The sequence below is a fragment of the Ahaetulla prasina genome, chromosome 2, assembly GCF_028640845.1.
Source record: "Ahaetulla prasina isolate Xishuangbanna chromosome 2, ASM2864084v1, whole genome shotgun sequence".
NCBI lineage: Eukaryota > Metazoa > Chordata > Lepidosauria > Squamata > Colubridae > Ahaetulla > Ahaetulla prasina.
The window spans coordinates 13,200,547-13,221,552 of NC_080540.1; the positions used below are offsets into that span (position 1 = coordinate 13,200,547).

The 21,006-nt window shown below is 45.6% G+C and overlaps 1 protein-coding gene across 1 annotated transcript; it reads right to left on the minus strand.

Moving 5' to 3' along the window:
- Window positions 1–495: 495 nt before the first annotated feature.
- LOC131192493 (E3 ubiquitin-protein ligase TRIM39-like) lies at window positions 496–11,233 on the minus strand. The gene is made up of 7 exons (XM_058171679.1): window positions 10,773–11,233; window positions 9,334–9,429; window positions 8,311–8,541; window positions 7,357–7,379; window positions 5,867–5,985; window positions 3,481–3,513; window positions 496–1,919 (listed from the first exon to the last, which is right to left on the minus strand). The coding sequence occupies exons 1-7, from the start codon at window positions 11,184–11,186 to the stop codon at window positions 1,405–1,407; spliced, it is 1,431 nt and encodes a 476-aa protein (XP_058027662.1). The 5' UTR covers window positions 11,187–11,233; the 3' UTR covers window positions 496–1,404.
- Between the last annotated feature and the right edge of the window lie 9,773 nt (window positions 11,234–21,006).

Consider the following 21,006-nt stretch of genomic DNA (forward strand, 5'->3'; position numbering starts at 1 on the left):
CAGTCTTCCTCTTCCCACTTTGGCATCCTAACCACTAGATCAAACTGGATCTGACTCCTATCTCAATATCAAAGCCACTTTTGAGGTTCCTCAGATTGTGGACCCCTGGTGGCTCTCTGGACTTTTATTGGTAAAGATTCAGGTGTGGCTTCCATTGCCTGCTTCCTAGGGCTGAGTGAGAGTGATGGGTCCAAAGTCACCCAACTGGCCTTTACCTAAGGGAGGATTAGAATTCAGGGCTTCTAGCTTGATTTCTCAACCACCATTCTAGATTGGCTTCTTCTTTTACTTGTTATTTCTAGTTAGTCAATAAAAGCCAGAGTGGCTCAAAGGAAGAGGGAGAAGGAGTGTTATTTGGCATCTTGTCAAATAATGCATTTAACAATATAATATAATATAATTATTTATATTTACATTATTTATTTAATAATGTATTTCAGTTTTACAATTCTATTAACAATTCTTGTTGGCTTTCGCTTGACCAGGTGACACATTCTGATAGATAGATAGATAGATAGAATTTTTTATTGGCCAAGTGTGATTGGACACACAAGGAATTTGTCTTGGTGCATATGCTCTCAATGTACATAAAAGAAAAGATACTTCATCAAGATACAATACTTAATGATAGTCATAGGGTACAAATTTAACACTTAATGATAGAACACTTAATGATAGTCATAGGTTACAAATAAGCAATCAGAAAACAATATTAGTATAAATCATAAGGATACAATCAACAAAGTTACAGTCATAAGTGGAAGGAGATGGGTGATGGGAACAATGAGAAGATTAATAGTAGTGCAGATTTAGTAAATAGTTTGACAGTGTTGAGGGAATTATTTGTTTAGCAGAGTGATGGCGTTCAGGAAGAAACTGTTCTTGTGTCTAGTTGTTCTGGTTTGCAGTGCTCTGTAGCGTCGTTTTGAGGGTAGGAGTTGAAACAGTTTATGTCCAGGATGTGAGGGGTCTGTAAATATTTTCACAGCCCTCTTTTTGACTCGTGCAGTATACAGGTCCTCAGTGAAAGGCAGGTTGGTAGTCATTGTTTTTTTCTGCAGTTCTAATTATCCTCTGAAGTCTGTGTCTGTCTTGTTGAGTTGCAGAACCAAAGTAGACAGTTAAAGCAGCCGCTACCATAAAATTCTGCAGAACCTGTCAGAACCTGCTGAATTTTACCCGTGATAAAGCTCCTAGGACACTTCCTTTTTTTTATCCAGACAAATAAAAATGATGATCAGGTTATTCCTTTATAATGACTGATTGACTGATCAGGGTGGCACAGAACAATAAACGAAGCTGAAGTAGCAAAAAGCTAAGGAATGTCTGCTTTAAAGGCTTTCAGAGATCCCTGCTTGGTAAATAGGGATTTTTCCAAAGTTTTGCCTATGGAGGTCACTTCTTTTAGGGGAGTGTCAGGCAGGCGCCTTCAAACAAACAGAAAGAGGGCACAAGGGTCTCTCCAACCAAGGAAGCCTCCGAGAATGTATGGAGCAGGGTTGCTGTGCTGGCATCAAAAAAACTCACTTGTCCCTCTTCGCAGTTGAGAGAGATGCAGATGCTCTTGGGCTCCTCAGTCAGGACCAAGTCAGAATATTCTGATGGAGAGACGGCCATGTATTTCCCTCCATTTTTCCCAATCTGCCACCGCATAGTCTGCACATCAATATTTGTTAAATTTATTGGTTTGCTGGCAACCCCTACACCCCATCCTCCTGTACCTCCTACAATAACTTCCCAGAAATGTCTTCCTGTTGAGAACTTCTGACAGCCAAGGACACAAGGTTTATATACAAATCTCATGTGGTCTGGGACAAGATATTTTCCTTCAACTGGCTTAACTCCTCTGACACTTTTTCGATCTTTGGAGACATCAAGGCGGTGAGGATGGGCTGTGTTTGGATCCAGAGTTACATTCTCTGTAAGGGGGAAGGGAAGGGAAGGGAAGGGAAGGGAAGGGAAGGGAAGGAAGGAAGGAAGGGAAGGAAGGAAGGAAGGAAGGAAGGAGAACAAGAGTTTCAGCTGCAGGCCTGGTTTGTGTCTTCACCCGCAAGACCTTAACCCTACGGCCTCTGGTGTGAATGGAGTTCAGCTTCCAAACACCCCCTCCAGGACTGGAAGACTCATTGTTTTTTTTAAACAACATCTGAGCCATTGTCAGGTCAAGAGTCCTCCAACTTTGACTACTGTAAGACTTGTGGACTTCAATTTCCACAAATTGAAATCGGCTGTTTAGCGCTCCTCTAGGTTCTGGCCTTCTCATTCCATTCACTTAGATTGCCTTCGCCATCTTCCAGTCCATCGGCCTCCCTTTCAGCTGCCACTAAGCTGCACATCTTCAGGATCCATTGATTACCTGTACAGCTCTTGGCTCCTCCACTCAGCTCTTCGTCTCTTGGCTCCACTGGTCAATTCCCCTAATCTCTAGTCTCCCATATGGCTGCCACTCGGCTGATTGCCCTCCAGCTCCACCATGCTGGATGGAGAATTCTGAGAACTGAAGTCCACAAGTCTCACAATGGCCAAGGATGAAGACCTCTGGCCAAGTCCTTCAAACCCTTCATAGTGCTCCACCTCTTCTAGCTCCCTGCACAATTCTCTTTAACTTCCATCTTGCAGATGAGATTAATGGGATTGGGAGTGAAGAGTGGTTGGCTTTGCCTTCAGTGAGTTGCTGGGAGGACCAAGGTTGAACAGGGACTCTACCTGGAGCATTAATCCAGAGGATCAGGCAGAGCAAGAGGCTGCCATGTTTCAATTCTGAACTGGCAGAGTCAGAAGGATCCCCCAGAGGTAACTTGGGACACACGATGGGATGTGAGGAAGTTCTGCCCTTTTCTCTGTGAGCATCAAGGTATCACAGGCATGTACAAAAGGGGAGGATCTTGCCCAGGAAACCCCTCCTTTCATCAGTCTGATGGCCCACATAGTGGAGGCAACCCTGATGCTCCAACGTTGCTATGTGCTTTGACCCAAAGGACCTAATTTCTTTGCTCCCAAAGACTTTCACTGCTTGACCAGCTTATAGTCAGGCAGTGAAATCAATAGGATGTTATTAGCTTCGTAGGAATTCAATATTCCTTTCAGTCCCAGGCTGTATTTTCTCATTTGTCGACATATTTCATTCTACACCAAGATTTTCTAGACAATAATTTTCAAGATTATGTATAGAACTGAACAAAGTGAAGCAGAATAAGAGTAGAGGAGTAGAACAGAACAGAACAGAACAACAGCTTTATTTGGCCAAATGTGATCAGACACACAAGGAATTTGTCTCCACTGCATAAGACCATATTATACATATAAATAGCAAGTAATAGTCCATAAACCATAAAATCATTAGTTTACTGGATCATCATAGTTGATAAGGTACCTAATCCTATATTTTTCTTTTTTGTTAATCTATCATGTTTCTCTTAAAGTTATTGGCATCAGAGTTTAAAACAGCAGGGAATTCCAATTCCTATAACTCATATTTACCTTCCTGTAGTTGAAGTCCACTTTCCAGCGTATCTGGGGAAGAAAAGGGAGGAATTCAGCATCTCATCACTGGAATTGGAGCAACAGAAGGACCTCCCTCAGATACCCTGGTTTGCTTTCCTTGGACTCAAATCAGGAAATAAGGAATATGGAAAGCTACAAGCCAGAATGCCATTGGCGGCTATATATGTTCCATCAGGTATAAATATATTCTACTATATATTCCATATACAGGTAGTCATCAACTATTTGTGTAGTGAAGTTACAGTGGCACTGACAAAAATGATTTATGACCAGTTCTCACACTTAAGACTGTTGCTGCCTCCCCAGTCACATGATCAAAATTTGGGCCTCTGGGAACCAGCTTGTATTTAATAATAATAATAATAATAATAATAATAATAATAATAATAATAATAATAATAATAATAATAATAATAATAATTTAATTTGTATACCGCCCTTCTCCCGAAGGACTCAGGGCGGTTTACAGCCAGATAAAAATAACATACATATACGATACAATAAAATCAAAATTAAAAAACTTATTCAAATTGGCTGATGTTTCATATATAAAATACATAACAACATAAAACCCCATTAAAATCCTAATAAAACCCATTTTATGCCAGTCCCGCGCAGAAGAATAGATACGTCTTCAGCTCGCGGCGGAAGGTCCGGAGGTCAGGAAGTTGACGAAGTCCTGGGGGAAGCTCATTCCAGAGGGCAGGTGCCCCCACAGAGAAGGCTCTCGGCCTGGGGGCTGCCAGCCGGCATTGTTTGGCTGACGGCACCCTGAGGAGACCCCCCCTATGGGAGCGCAGCGGTCGGTGGGAGGCATGTGGTAGCAGAAGACGGTCCTGTAAGTATCCCGGTCCTAAGCCATGGAGCGCTTTAAAGGTGGTAACCAACACCTTGAAGCGCACCTGGAAGACCACAGGCAGCCAGTGCAGCTTGCACAGGAGAGGTGTTATATGAGAGCCACGAGTGGCTCCCTCTATCACCCGCGCAGCTGCATTCTGGACCAACTGGAGCCTCCGGGTGCTCTTCAAGGGAAGCCCCATGTAGAGAGCATTGCAGTAGTCCAGGCGAGAAGTGACGAGGGCATGAGTGACTGTGCATAGGGCATCCCGATCTAGGAAGGGGCGCAACTGGCGAACCAGGCGTACCTGGTAAAAAGCTCTCCTGGAGACGGTCATCAGGTGTTCGTCAAAAGACAACTGCCCGTCCAGGAGAACGCCTAAATTGCACACCCTCTCCGTTGGGGCCAGTGACTCGCCCCCAACAGTCAGCAGCGGTTGCAACTGACTGTACCGGGATGCCGGCATCCACAGCCACTCCGTCTTGGAGGGATTGAGCTTGAGCCTGTTTCTCCCCATCCAGACCCGCATAGCCTCCAGACACCGGGACAGCACTTCGACAGCTTCGCTGGGGTGGTCCGGGGTGGAAAAGTACAGCTGCGTGTCATCAGCGTACAGATGGTAACTCACCCCGAAACCACTGATGACCTCACCCAGCGGCTTCATGTAGATGTTGAACAGGAGAGGCGAGAGAATCGACCCCTGAGGCACCCCACAAGTAAGGCGCCTTGCAGACGATCTCTGCCCCCCTGTCAACACCGTCTGCGACCGGTCAGAGAGATAGGAGGAGGACCACCGATAAACGGTACCTCCCACTCCCAAACTCTCCAACCGGCGCAGCAAGATACCATGGTCGATGGTATCAAAAGCCGCTGAGAGATCTAATAGGACCAGGGCAGAGGAACAACCCCTTATACTTAGTGGAAGCTTATTCTGCTATCACTGCACATGGTTTCGGGATACAAAGAATACACGTAGTCTCGTCTTATGCCCACAATTGAGCCCAGAATTTATGTTGCTATGTGAGAAATTTGGTAAGTTGTTAAATTGATAACCCGGTTTTTATCTGGCTTCCCCATTTTCTTTGCTTCTCAGAAGGGTACAAAAAATGATCACCACAACCGTCATAAATATGAACTTGTTGTCAAACATCCAAATGTGAATTACATGGTTGTGGAGATGATACAATGGTTGTAAGTGTGAAAAATGGTCATAAATCACTTTTTTCAGTGCCTTTCTAATTGTGAAAAGTCACTAAGTGAAGTGTTGTAAGTAGAGGACTACCTGTGAATGGTCAACTATGAGTAGCTAATGGTTCCTGTTTTTAGATCGCACATCTTTAATGGAAGAAGCCAGAAAGCTCCTCTTCCCCTCCTGGTGCCAAGACACAGAGAAATGAAGGTGTCTCTTCCACTGAAAAGAAATCGATCCCTCTTTGATCCATGTGACACCAACCCAGAATCTCTCTTGGATGCTCAAAATGTCATCCAGCATCATCAAAATGTCATCCAGCGGCTGTTTTTTACCTCTCCATTTTTTCATGGCACTTTTCAGAAGCGCAGTCATCTCACTGTACTTCCAGATTGTCCACTTGGGGTCCAGAAATAAATCCACTGAATTATTGTATGTTTTCTTTGCCTCATATCTGGCAAGACAAAATAACAGAATAACAGAATTGGAAAGCACTTTGTCACCATTTCTGACAGATGGCAGTCCGGCCTCTTCTGGAAAGCTTCCACTGATGAAACTCCCACAATGTCTGAAGGCCAGCAGTTCCTAGTGGTTCATTCTCCTCAGTCAGAAAATTTCTCCTAATTTCTAGGTTGAATCTCTCCTTGATCAGTTTCTATCTATTATTCCTTGTCTGGCCTTCAGGTGCTTTGGAAAACAGGTTGTCCCCCTCCTCTCTGTGGCAGCCCCTCAAATATCGGAACACTGTTGCTATCATGTCTCCCCTGGTCCTTCTCTTCACTAGACCAGCCATGCCCAGTTCCTGTAACCTTTATCAACCTGCCAATAGAAGAAGCTTTCTAAACCATCAGATGGTGCTTAAGGATTGGCTAGCTACAGGATCCAATCTGGGTTGGTCACCAGAGGTTTTGTCCTCTGAGCTTTCAGATTCGTGCTGGAACCCATCGTCAGGGAACTCCTCCCTCTCTCTCCAGAATGTGTGCACTGGGCTCTTCTACGCATTGTATTTATGTAGTGATTGGTTGTGTGTGGCTTTTAGTTGTTAAGTGGGGTGTTGATGGCCAGCTATTATCTCCCTATTCTTCAAAAATCTTGTGACTCTCTTGGCCAAAAAAATGTATTTTACCAAATGACTGATGATTAATATGGGTGGGGTAGGTAATCAATTAGAAGATGGATATAACATTTAAACTGATCATGATGGATTAAAGGTAATGCAATGAAATTGAATAGATACGAATGCAATACAAGTAACCTTCAATTGATGACTATTTGTTAGCAACCAGTTACAACACTCTCAAAAAACTGACAGGATGACCGTCTTCACAACATCTTCACACCTGTGGATTGGCTCATTCAACATCTGACTGAGGGGAGGGGTTTCTAATTCCTTTATCCTAACGGAATGGCCTAAGGGGACCTTAGAGTCTGCTTTGCTTTTGTCTTGCAATCACTCCCTTTCAATAAAAGGTTCCTTTTGAAATGCTGCTGTCTCAAGAGTCTGAACTTTCTTGATTGGGGAGTAGAGGCAGGACCTTACAGCTACTTTTAAAACATCTGTCTCTCCTTGGGAAGGGGTCAATAAGTGGATAAAAATTCCAAATTCAATCTAAACATCTGGCTGACTGTGCAACCAACCATAATATTTGATCATATCAAATATTGCTAATTATAGTCCTGTTGTCTGAGGAAATGTGTAAAAAGCCCTGAAATACAGTATGTTGTCTTTACATTAAAATGCTGCCAAATACAAACGGAAATTAGGAAAACTGCTAGAGGATCTGCTGATCTCTGAGAGTGTAAAGAAAAGGGTGAATTTACTTACTTCTTCAAGAGGCTTCCAATATCCTAAAAAATAAAGAGACAAAGCACTGAAAAGCGCCATTTCCAATGCAGAAAATTAAATTCTTACATTCACAAAATACATGAGTGAAACGTCTAGACAACAAGACACTAGCACACATATAAAGTATTCCATTTTTTAAAAAAAATCTCATTATATTGAATATATTCCTATTCAATCAATGAATTCTTGATGCTTGATTTTGCTTATTAGACTAATCTGTTCTTATAGACATGGCTAATAATTACTAAATATGCCAAAATAAAAAGTTGAGGCTTTAATTTTATTTGTATTTTACTGTGAAGAAAACAGTTGAAAGACATTTTTTTTCTTTATCCTACACTTCTTTTCCATTCTTATCGTTCTCCATTTCCCTATTTTCCTTATTTCCATTTGTACTTTTCACTATTATAATTTTGATTAAATTTATGAAAAAAAAAGGAAAGAGTCAAAAGGAGTATTCTGTGGAGGGACTAAAGAATGCAGAGAGGAGCAATAAAGATGATAAGGACTGTGGAGGCCAAACCCTACAATGAATGGCTAAAGGAATTCGGTATGTTCAGCCTAACAAATGAAAGGCTTAAAGGAGACATGACAGCCATCTTCCAATATTTGAAGGGCTGTCATAGAAAAAAGGGCATCAATTTAGTCTCCACAGCACCTGAGGGCAGAACAAGAGGCAAGGGGTGGAATCTCATCACAAGGAGATCCAACCTAAAATACGGAAGAATTTCCTGACAGTGAGAATTATTTATCAGTGGAACAGCTTCCCTCCCAGAATTCTGGGTGCTCCATCACTGGAGGCTTCCAATAAGTTTGGACAAACATTTTTTGGGGATGATATAAGGACTCCTGCCTTGGGCAGAGGATTGGACCAGAAGACCTCCAAGGTCCCTTCCAGCCCTAGGATTCTATGATTTTAACTTCCTGCCTGACCTGTAAGAGTTTGCTGGCTGGCTGCTGAAGCTTCTCTTCTATCTCCTTGATGAGATGGTCAAGAGACCAGATTTCCTCCACTGACTTGGCCAAACCCTCCTCTTTTCTTGCCATAATGTCCTTCTCCGTTTCTTCCATTTTAGTCAATATAAGCTTCTCCTGTCCTTCTAACCAGAGATGTAGCTCTCTGAATTCAGCCACTACATTTTTTTTCACTTTTTTAATGAGGTCCTAGAAGAAAAAAGAGAAAAAGCAAAAGGCATATTTTTATTTTTATTATTTTACTTCATTATTTCAATTTTAATTGTTATAATGATTAAACGGATTCCTTGACTAATCTAGAAGTGTGGTGGGAGAATTTCCTAAGCATAAAAAAAACCCTTTTGATATTAACAAGTACAGTGCGGGAAGGTTTCTAAAAAAAAAAAAAAAGGCTCCAGTTTAAATTTTCTGGGCAATCAGGGATTCCAAAAAAGTAGACAGAAAAATGTTTGAGTTCACATTTTTTCAATAAGATGAAATATGGTTTGCATTAATTTATTAAGCAGATCAAATCCATTGTATAAAACACGGCTCATGGGATAGGGGCACTTAACCCAACTGTGACTCATTCAGCCAATGATGACATCTCAGTCCCCAGGTTAAGAACACGTTCTGCCCTAATGAGCCCCAGTGGCGCAGTGTTTAGAGTGCAGTACTGCAGGCTACTTCTGCTGATCACTGGCTGCCAGCAGCTTCACCAGACTCAAGGTTGACTCAGCCTTCCATCCTTCCGAGGTGCGTAAAATGAGGACCCAGATTGTTGGGGGCAAATATGCTGACTCTGTAAACCGCTTAGAGAGGGCTGGAAAGCCCTGTGAAGCGGTATATAAGGCTAAGTGCTATTGCTAATACTATCTTTAGCTTGAATTTCATTTAATTCAGAACTTGTACTTACAAACAGGCTGCCTATTATCAAAGATGGCGGATGGGGTTCTCCTTCCTATTAGCTCAGAAGCTCCTCCCCATTGGATCAATACTTACAAGCCTCTCCTGCACTCTTTGCTCTGTGTCGCTTTTGTATGTGGCTATTTTTTCTTTCTGCTCCTTCTGAGCCTTCAGGCAATTCTCAACTTTGATCTGAAAAGAAAATACAAGTTTTGAGTTTCTTTTCCGTAAAGAATTACATCGGAGGGAAGACCCAGTTAGAAGATATTCAATCATCATAAATACATGGCAGTTGCCAAGCATCCAAATTGTAATCATGGGACCACAGGGATGATATAATAATCATAAGGGTGAAAGCCCTTATATTTACCTTTTTGATTGTCATTGTAACTTCAAACAGTCACTAAATGAAAGGTTCTAAGTCAAGGACTACCTGCAAAGGCATTAAAGTGAGCTGCCTGAGTCTCCTGGTTGCAGTCATCGCGGAAGCGTCACTGAGAAATGAAAGTTTGGGCTGATCCAGCAGGAGTGTTTTTCGGGGTCTGCCCTCAAGATTTTGGAGGATTCCATGATAATGTCACTCTAGAGCAAATGTGAAAAGTGAGCTGGTAAAAGGGAGCCTATTTCTCCCTACAGGCAATTTCCGTTGCTAAGCAAGACAAGGACACTGCTACAATTTCAATTTCAATGGTGTTCTAACTTTGAACAGTCACTAAACAAATGGTTGTAAGTCGAGGATTATGGTAAATCTGTCTTCAAAAAATTGCAGTCTCACAGGATAAAGCAGGAGGTGAAAGTCTCAGGTTGGAATTAGGGAAGTTTGTGAAAGGAATGGCCAAGGCAGAAAGTTGCATATGAGTGTAATAAGACCAGTAACAAATGGTGGGTGGGACACTACCAGTGGTGGGATTCAGCCAGTTCACACCACTTCGGGAGAACCGGTTGTTAACTTTCTGAGCAGTTTGGCAAACTGGTTATTGGAAGAAATCATTAGGGCAGAGAACCGGTTGTTAAATTACTTGAATCCCACCACTGGACACTACTACTTAGCAACAAGAAAGTTAGAAGGACTCGGGTTAGAAGGATGTTAGCTAAGGCACATAGACATCAACTTTGGTAACTTCTAGTTTATAATAATAATAAAACACACAGCCCTTTTGATAAGAAAGTGTATTAGCATAAATATGCAATTTATGAGGAATGAGAATAAATTAGGCCAGGACAAAGAAATCAAAGGAAACACCTGTCAAGGAACCAAAGTGTGAGTCAAGGAACTTTAATATTTACTCTTATCAAATTTGTATTTATATATGGTTCAGGTTGAGGTCTTCTCTCCTTTTAGCTGCTGAGACCCTTTGACGGAGTACTTTAATAAAAGTTCCTTGAATCACCTCTCCAGTCTGGTTCTGATTGGCATCTGCACCAGGCTAAACCCAATTGGCAGACAACAGAGAAAGCAAATGGTCCAAGCATTGCCAGGAAGACCAAAGGAGCTGGATGCCCCTCCACAGCGATTGATCCTGGCTGATCCCTACCTGGTATTCCTGGAAAGCCTCCTCCGCAGGGATCACCGAGTGGCCCTTGTGCTCTTTGGATCGGTCACAGACCACGCAGACGGGGGTCTCATGGTCCTTACAGAAGAGCTTGAGGGGCTCCCGGTGCTTCGGGCAGAAACTGCCTCCTTCCTCCTCCACACGGCTGCCGCAGCGCCTGGCCACTTCAGTCACCCGCGCCAGCTGCCTGTTGGGAAGGAGGTTGCAGAGTCTGAAGGTTTGTCTGCACTGGGGGCAGGAAGCCTCCGATTCCGACGTTCCCCAACTGCGGGTCAGGCAGCCCCGGCAGAAGTTGTGGCCGCACTCCGGGATGAGCACGGGGTCCTGGAAAAACTCCAGGCAAATGGAGCAGGTGGCTTCTTCCATCAAATCCTGTAAGGGCGCTTCGGCCGCCATCTCCGCCTCCAAAAAGAAAGAGAAAGTTACTTTCTCGCTTTTCTCTGCGAGTCAGCTGACCGCCTTTGGACTCTGCCCAGGCGGGAAACCGAAGGGAATTGTTGCTGCTCTTGCGGTCATCTTCGCTGGGTTCTTAAAGAAAAACCGCAGTAATTTAAAAGGAACAAATTGGGGAGGAACAAAGATTTACGGGAGGGATCCCCGATCAGTTATTATTGGCCCAACCAGCCCGTTAAAGGGGAAATTGTTTTAAAAACTGGAGAGAAGGAAACATCCCTGGGACGAACTACTCATCAATTACAATTGATCCTAGCAACCTCTTAAAGAGAAATTAAAAAAAAAAAACAACTGGGGAGAAGCCAACATTCATGGGATGCCCCACCCCCATCAATTATTGATCCAAACATTCTGCTAAAGAAGAGGTGGAGAACCATGGCCCCTTTATGGCATGTGAATTTCAAATGCTATATAGGCAGTGGTGGGATTCAAGTAATTTAACAACCGGTTCTCTGCCCTAATGATTTCTTCTAACAACCAGTTTGCCAAACTGCTCAGAAAGTTAACAACCGGTTCTCCCGAGGTGGTGCGAACCGGCTGAATCCCACCACTGTATATAGGGTCTCCTGTTTGAGCAGGGGACTAGACTAGAAGACCTCCAAGGACCCTTCCAGCTCTATTCTGATTGACTGATTGACGTCAACTCCCAGAATTCGTTATGGGACCATAGGGAGTAAACTTGGACTGAAACTGTTAGATTCGGGCAATAACGAGGCAGGAGACCAGGATAGTAACAACAGCTCTTTACTATATGGTGAACCCAGCAGCAAGCGCTGGGAAAAACCTCTCTTTATATACAGTTTAGCCGGGGGCTTCAACCAATCAGCAATGTGCTATTTTCCCGCCCAAAACTTTAAAAGATACATTACACTCCTTCCCTCCCAGAAGGCACTTTACCTCTATCTACATAAAATTTACATTTTATTTATCAACATAATCACGCAAGTAGACTGGGCGTCTCCTGACTCTTTCAGACCTGCGCAATTCATTCCCTGGGAGTGAGTCGAGCTGACCGGAGGGGCTGTTTGTTCCTCTCAGCTCCTCCTCTAGGCCATCCGGCCCTGGATTATTTGCAGAGTCGTCCCTGCTGTCTTCAGGAGGAACCGGTTGGCGTCGCTGGACCTCCTGGAACCCAGATAAGTCTTGCGTTTGCGCCGGGTCTGAGTTAGTGGTGTTTTCAAGCATTGGATAGTCAGGGCCTGTTTCGGCTGATTCTAATTTACCGGTTATGCGTTTCCTAATTTGGTCTATGTGGCGCCTCCATACCCGGCCATCCTCTATCTCTATGAGGTATGATTTTGGCCCTGTCAACTTTATGACTTTTCCTGTTACCCAGGTCGGGCCCTCGCTGTAGTTGTGTGCCCAAACTAAGTCGCCCACTGCCATCTCTCTTGTTTTTCCATGTGTCCCTTTGAATCCATCGGGTGTGTAGTTTGGGTTCAAACGGTCTAGTGGACACCTGAGTTTCCGGCCCATTAATAGCTCTGCCGGGCTGCGGCCAGTTGCTACGCAGGGGGTTCTGTGTTGGACTGCTAGGAATGTATCAATTTTTGTTTGCCAATCGCCTGGCTTGATTCTAGATAATGCTTCTTTTGCGCTCCGAACGGCACGTTCTGCAAGGCCGTTCGACGCAGGGTGGAAAGGCGCCGAGAGGACATGCCGGATGCCCTCCTCTGCCAAGTACCCCTCAAACTGGGTTGCCGTGAATTGCGGGCCATTGTCGGAGACTAACGTGTCGGGCAACCCGTGGGTCACAAATAGGTGCCGTAGGACTGCAATTACGGCTTCGGCTGTCATGGATCTCATGAGAATGATTTCCAGCCATTTGGAGTAGGCATCAACTACTACCAGAAAAGTTTGGCCGTGGAAGGGGCCGACAAAATCGATATGGATCCTAGACCAAGGGCCCTGGGGTCTCTCCCATTCCCGAACCGGGGCTGTTGGGGGTAGCGGTCTGGATTCCTGGCAGGCCTGGCATTTCCCTACCCTTTCAGCTATTTCCTTGTCCATTAAGGGCCACCACACATAGCTTCTCGCTAGACCCTTCATTCTAACGATCCCTGGGTGGCCCTCGTGAAGGATCTCCAGTACCTTTCCCCGCAATTTCTCTGGGATTACCACTCGATCCCCCCATAGCAGGCACCCCCCTTGAGCTGAGAGTTCCCCACGTTTTTTGACAAAATCTTTAAAACACTCGCCCGGCGCAGCGGGCCAACCTCTTTGTACCCAACCCATTACAGTCCTTATTGTAATGTCCTTGTACGAAGCCCGAGCCACTTCCTTGGATGTGACTGGGCCAGAGTCCAGAGAGTCAATTAGTAGAACTGGTATCCCCGGCGTGGGGTCTTCGATAGTCTCTGGTAACGGGCATCTGCTCAGGGCATCTGCATGCCCTAACTCCTTTCCTGGCCGGTGTAGTAATTTGTACGAATACGCTGCCAGGAAAATAGTCCATCGGGTCAGTCTTGGTGAGAGTGCCGCGGGCGTTGGGCGGTCGCCAGCCAGCAGACCTAGCAAAGGTCTATGGTCCGTGATGATTTCAAAATCACGACCAAATACATACTCATGGAATTTCTTTACCCCGGAGACTATAGCCAGGGCTTCCTTATCAAGCTGGCTGTAATTCCTTTCAGTTGATGACATTGTACGGGAGTAATATGCTATAGGGGCTTCTGTGCCATTTGGTAATCTGTGGCTGAGCACAGCCCCCACCCCATAGGGAGATGCATCGCAACTTAGCACTAATGGCAGCGTGCCATTGTACTGGATCAGGAGGCTATCACTCGATAGGAGATTCTTTACCCCTTCGAATGCCCTAGCTTCCGCCTTTCCCCAAGACCATGCAGCCGTCTTGGCTAGCAGTTTGTGCAGCGGCTCGGCTACTGTTGCCTTATTCCTTAAGAATACGGCGTAGAAGTTGACTAGACCTAAGAATGCCTGTAACTCCGTTTTGTTCTTTGGAACCGGGGCCTTCCTAATGGCCCGAATTTTGCTCTCAGTGGGGTGAATCCCTTCCCTGTCTATCCGGTAGCCCAGGAATTCCACAGATTCCACCCCGATCTGGCATTTGTTCAGTTTAACTGTGAGGCCGGCAGACTGGAAAATGCCCAAAACTTTTCGCAGCCTTGCCCCTAATTCCTCTAGATTCTCGGCGGATACCAGTACATCGTCAAAGTATGGTACCACCCCTGGTAGGCCCTGTAATAGCCGCTCCATTAGGTTCTGGAATAACCCTGGAGCCACGCTAACCCCGAACTGTAACCGGGTGCACTTAAAAGCCCCTCTATGAGTCACAATTGTCTGTGCTTCAGCTGTGCTGTTATCTACGGGCAGCTGTTGGTAGGCTTGGGCCAAGTCTAGCTTGGCAAAGACTTGCCCTTGCCCTATTGAATGCAGTAAGTGCTGTACCACCGGGACGGGGTAAGCACTCTTTTGCAACGCTTTGTTAAGCGTTGCCTTATAGTCAGCGCAAATCCGGACCGATCCGTCCGGTTTGACTGGGGTGACTATAGGGGTCTCCCACTTAGCATGGTCAATGGGCACTAGAATTCCCTGGTTTACTAGCTTGTCTAGTTCCCGGTCAATCCTGGGCTTAAGGGCGAACGGGACCCTCCTAGCCTTTAGACGGATAGGGGCAACTTGGGGGTCTAAGTTAAAAGAGATAGGGGTCCCCTTGTACTTGCCCAAGCATTCTCTGAAAACGTCCTCAAACTCTTTCACGAGTGTGTCCTTGAGGTCGACTTCGTCTTCTAAGATTCCATTTCTGAAGATTCCAGTCACTCCCATGCCCAATGCTCGGAACCAGTCCAGTCCCAACAAGCTCGGCAGGGTTCCATCGACTATGGTGATGGGCAGAGTTCTCTGGTAGGGTCCGTACTCGACGTGGACGGATGTTGTCCCTCAAACAGGGATGCGATTCCCTTGGTAGTCTTGTACCTTTAATTTCTGTGTTTTCAGTTTGCGCTTTGCGATGGCGGGTAAGGCTTTCGCGAGAGTGTCCCAGGACATGATCGTGATCGCTGAGCCTGTGTCCACCTCCAATCGGCACGGCACCCCCTCAATCTTTGGCTTCGTAAAGATTTTCTTCTCTAGGCGGGTTGCTGCGCGTCCCACTATCACGGTCGTTTGATTCAGTTTCGCGCCTTTTTTGAATTGACCAATCACGGGCCGCTTCGTCGTTCCCGCGCTCTGATTGGTCAGTTTGAATTTTCGGCGGGAAGGTTGAGGTGCTCGACAAACTTGAGCCAGGTGCCCCTTCTTCTCGCACCGCCGACATGTAGCGTCCTTGAACTTGCATTGATGACGCTGGTGTTGCCCTCCGCAACTTCCGCATTCATCCCGGTCTTCTTTTCTCGGTCTCCCGGTGTGAAAAACTCCTTCCTCATCCTCGCCGTCTGATTCGGTCTGGACTTCTTCGTTGTGGACCGGAGTTGATTTCGCGCTCGCCATTGGTGTGAGCGGCTTTTGTAGGGTTTCCGCCGCTTGGGTGGACATCTCATGAGCTCTGGCTTCGTCCAGAGCGTTTGCCAACGTTAGGTTGCTTTTGGATAGCAGCCGCCTCCGCAAACGAATGTCTCTGACCCCACGGATGAGTTGCTCCAACAGTTCCTCATCCAAATCTCGGTACCCACAATATCTGGAGGCTTTCCTCAGGGCGGCCATGTATTCGCTGATGGACTCGCCCTCTTGCTGTCTGCGCTCTCCAAATTCAAAACACTGCACATATTTGGACGGTGTTGGCGCGAAATGGTTCTTCAATAGGTTCTGCAGAGTTTGCCACGATACCGATTGTACCGGCGTTGGCTCTGCCAGGGCTTCTGCGATGTCGATGACCTCGGGACCGCAGTGGCTAAGGAAATACGCCCTTTTTCTGTTGTCTGGAACTCCTTGCAGTTCGTTCGCCTCGAGGAAACTCTCGAAACGGGTCATGTATGTCCCCCATTTCTCCTTGGATGGGTCAAATGGCGCGGGCGGTGTGTAGCTGGACATCGCTGCTTTCCGCCCCTTGTTTGCTGGGTTCGCGTCTTCCTGGTGAGTTCAGCTCTTTTCCTGGCGCTCTTAGCCTCGAGATCCCACCCTCGTCGCCAGTGTTAAATTCGGGCAATAACGAGGCAGGAGACCAGGATAGTGACAACAGCTCTTTACTATATGGTGAACCCAGCAGCAAGCGCTGGGAAAAACCTCTCTTTATATACAGTTTAGCCGGGGGCTTCAACCAATCAGCAACGTGCTATTTTCCCGCCCAAAACTTTAAAAGATACATTACAGAAACAGACCCAGAGAAGCCCTTGATAAAAGCCCAATAGATGTGGGCAGGGCCAGCCAGGTGGTATTTACCGGTTCTCTGAACTACTCAAAATTTCCACTACCGGTTCTCCAGAACTGATCAGAACCTGCTGAATATCACCTCTGGTCTCAACATCTTTTTTATAGTGTGGTGACCAAAACTGGATGCAGTACTCTAGGTGTGGTCTTACTAAGGCTTTACAAAGTGGTATTAGTCCCTCACTTGATCTTGATTGTGTCCCTCTGTTAATGCAATTTAGGATTGTATTGGCTCCCCGCCGCTGCACATTGCTGGCTCATATTTAGCTGATTGTCCACTAAGACTCCAAAATCCCTCTCACAGTCACTGCTATTAAGCCTGGTTTCACCCAGTTGAAGTACAGTATGTGTACTTTTGGTTCTCCTTACCTAAGTGTAGGACTCTACTTTTCTCTACACTGAATTTCATTTTGTTAGATAGGCCCCAGTGTTCAAGTCGGACTCTTGAGGTCCAAAAGATCCATCTGGATCTTGAGCCTATCTAGGGTGTTAGCTATTCCTGCCAGCTTAGTATCATCTGCAAATTTGGTAAATTTTCCTTCTATTCCCTCATCTAAGTCGTTTATGAAAATAGCCTAGAACAGTGATGGCTTACTTTTTCCAGACCGAGTGTCCAATTTGCGTGCACGCGCCCGAACCCCCAAAATGCAATGTGCGCCTGCTCCTGTGCATGCGTCCCGCCCTCACCCAAGCCCCCACATGCGCCCCATGCATGCGCATGTGGCCCCATGCACTCGCCCCCCCCACGCACTTACACTTCCCCTTGCACATGCCCTGCTGCCAGCGCATGCACGGCAGAGACTCAAAGACCAGCTGGCCAGCGGGAGATGTGTGTGCTGCCTAAGTATATTTTAATGTGTATTTTAACTGTATCTTAAGGGGTTTTAAGTCGGTCTTTGACCGTTTTAGTTGATGGCCTTGTTAATATTTGTTTTTAAATTCTTTTAAATTTGCTATTTATTTGTTGTATTTTAAGATGGCTGTACACCGCCCTGAGTCCTTCGGGAGAAGGGCGGTATAAAAGTTTAATTATAAATAAAATAAATAAATAAATAAATAAATAAAGTGTGTAGCAGAGCTGAACTGGGGCAATGGCTCACATGCCCACAGTGAGAGCGCTGCGTGCCGCCTCTGGCAGGCGTGCCATAGGTTTGCCATCGTGGGCCTAGAATAGAATAGAATAGAATTTTTATTGGCCAAGTGTGATTGGACACACAAGGAATTTGTCTTGGTGCATATGCTCTCAGTGTACATAAAAGAAAAGATACGTTCATCAAGGTACAACATTTACAACACAATTGATGATCAATATATCAATATAAATCATAAGGATTGCCAGCAACAAGTTATAGTCATACAGTCATAAGTGGGAAGAGATTGGTGATGGGAACTATGAAACGATTAATAGTAGTGCAGATTCAGTAAATAGTCTGACAGTGTTGAGGGAATTATTTGTTTAGCAGAGTGATGGCCTTTGGGAAAAAACTGTTCTTGTGTCTAGTTGTTCTGGTGTGCAGTGCTCTATAGCGTCGTTTTGAGGGTAGGAGTTGAAACAGTTTATGTCCAGGATGCGAGGGATCTGCAAATATTTTCACGGCCCTCTTCTTGATTCGTGCAGTATACAGGTCCTCAATGGAAGGCAAGTTGGTAGCAATTATTTTTTCTGCAGTTCTAATTATCCTCTGAAGTCTGTGTTTTTCTTGTTGGGTTGCAGAACCGAACCAGACAGTTATAGAGGTGCAAATGACAGACTCAATAATTCCTCTGTAGAATTGGATCAGCAGCTCCTTGGGCAGTTTGAGCTTACTGAGTTGGCGCAGAAAGAACATTCTTTGTTGTCCTTTTTTAGGACTATCATGTATGGACTCTTGAGGTCCAAAAGATCACTAGATGCCACCAGAGAAACACAGAAAGCTAATATTGTGCTGCCTTTTCTGCTCAGCTGGAGCTTTTCAGTCAGGTCAATTGCCATTTTCCAAATCAATCAATGAGGGAAATTAGTGCTGAGTCCTATCCTGAGGTAATAGCCATATATGTGACTCAAGGCTACTACCCCCTTTTAATTGCCCTTAGGAGAAATTATGGGCTTTATCATCCATGTAGAAGTAGGGCAGGAGAGCTTGTTCAGAGAAGGGGGCCTCGGAGTACAGGTAGTCCTCGACTTACGACCACAATCGAGCCCAAAATTTCTGTTGTTAAAGTGAGACACTTGTTAAGTGGGGTTTACCCCATTTTACGACCACCCCTTGCCAGGAGTTGTTAAGTGAATCACTGCAGTTGACACGTTAGTATCCCGGTTGTTAAGTGAATCTGGCTCCCCCATTGACTTTGCTTGTCAGAAGGTTGCAAAAAGGGAATCGCATCATCTTGGGACACTACAACCATCATAAATATGAACCTAGTTGCCAAGCGCCTGAATTTTGATCACGTGATCGTGGGACGCTGGAAAGGTCAGAACGGTGAAAAACAGTCAATTAGGTCACTTTTTTCAATCCCGTTGTAACTTTGAACAGTCACTAAATGAACTGTTGTAAGTCGAGGACTACCTGTATATATGGAGCCTTCACAGTTCAGAGACACTCAGTCTTCTTGGGTTCTGGACCAGAGGAGGGTACTTGGGGGGTTCTGAGGTACAGTAGCCCCCTCACCAGTTTCCAATGCACCAGATGCCAACCTCTGGGTCATATTCAACTTCCTTCTTCAGGTTTTAGCCACCCCAATACTCCAGCCTTCCCCTCTTCCCACGCTGACATCTCTCCCACTTGCAAAACCCTCCTGTCTCAGGATATAGAATTAGGGATTGAATCGCTCAGTATTCCCGGGCAAATCCTGGACTCCTTTTTCCACTTTCACACTTCTGCGGTCATTGGAGAGGACTAGCCAAGCATTCGCTGTGTCAGGATCCAGAGTTATGTTTTCTTTGGAGCAAAGAAAGGGAAAAAGAAAGTTAAAGGCAGGTGAGAGGATGCTTGAGGTTGGATTTTTTTTTTTTTAATTTACATTTATATCCTGCCCTTTTCCGAAGACTCAGGGCGGCTTACAGTGTATAAGGCAATAGTCTCATTCTATTTGTATATTTACAAAGTCAACTTATTGCCCCCCCAACAATCTGGCTCATTTTACCTACCTTATAAAGGATGGAAGGCTGAGTCAACCTTGGGCCGGGCTTGAACCTGCAGTAATTGCAGGCTATTGTGTTCTAATAACAGGCTCCTAACAGCCTGAGCTATCCACGGAATTCTAGACCAGGGGTCTCCAACCTTGGCAACTTTAAGCCTGGTGGACTTCAACTCCCAGAATTCCCCAGCCAGCAAGCTGGGAGTTGAAGTCCACCAGGCTTAAGGTTGCCAAGGTTGGAGACCCCTGGTCCAGGGCAGTGTTGCCCAGCCTGGCATCGCTTTGTTGGTGTTTTGGGACTACAACTACCAGAATTCAAAGCAAGCGTGGCCAGTTCTGAGAACTGTGGTTTAAATAGGTCTGGATGCTATCATGTCAGGAAAGAAGGTGGAGTTAGAAGGGACCTTGCAGGTCTTCTACTCCAACACACACACACCCTGCTCAAGCAGGAAATCCTATATCAGGGGTGTCAAACCTGCAGCATCACATTGTCATCACGTGATGTATCGCAACTTTTTCCCCCTTCACTAAACCATGGGTGGGCATGGCCAGTGCATGACGCATCCAGCCCGCGGGCAGCGAGTTTGACATCCCTACCCTATACCATTTCAGACAAATGGTTGTCCAATCTCTTCTTAAAAACCTCCAGTGTTAGAACAATCATGGCCAAACAAATCCAGTCAGGATTTTGCTGGCTTTAAAAAGGCTTTGTCGGACCTGCCACACCTTAATAGAAACAATCCTTGGTTCCATCCGTTGAGAAAGGTATATAGTTTTATTAGAGATCAAACGTACTGCAGTAGTGCAAAGCCAGAACTGAGAATCGCGCGCCCAAATCCCCTAGGTTCAACTTTTTCCTCCCTTAACTGTCTTTCATTGCCCACTCCCATGGTTCAGGCAAAGATGTTTTCATTAAGATCAGCCTGAGCTTTGGCATGCAGCTCTCTCCTTCTTCCAGTCAGGTGACCTTGAGGCAGCATCTCCAGGAGATACACCCTAGGGGTGGTTTCTGCTTATCTTTACTACCAGTTCGCAACGGGAGCATGCGTGCGCACTCGCTTCGTTTGTGCGCGCTTCTGCACATGCGCAGATGGTCCATGATGATGTCTGGGTCAGTGGGCAGAGCCTCCCACCGGTTTTACTACCAGTTCGCAAGAATCGGACCGAACCGGGAGCAACCCACCACTGATACAGCCCTTACTTTCATCTCCCCAAGAATCCCCCCCTTCATTCCCTCTCCCCATAGTTCATGGCAGTCTGTCATTGCATAACAGCGAAGCACAAGCAAGCATAAAATGGCAGCTGACAGGCTTAGTTAGAA

Excerpts from the sequence above, each read along its gene's own strand:
- LOC131192493 (XM_058171679.1), bottom strand. The coding sequence starts at position 11,186 with ATGGCGGCCGAAGCGCCCTTACAGGATTTGATGGAAGAAGCCACCTGC. Across the intron at positions 9,430-10,772 it reads AGGCTTTCCAGGAATACCAG|ATCAAAGTTGAGAATTGCCT; the intron begins GTAGGGATCAGC and ends TTTTCTTTTCAG. Across the intron at positions 3,514-5,866 it reads TGCCATGAAAAAATGGAGAG|ATACGCTGGAAAGTGGACTT; the intron begins GTAAAAAACAGC and ends TTTCTTCCCCAG.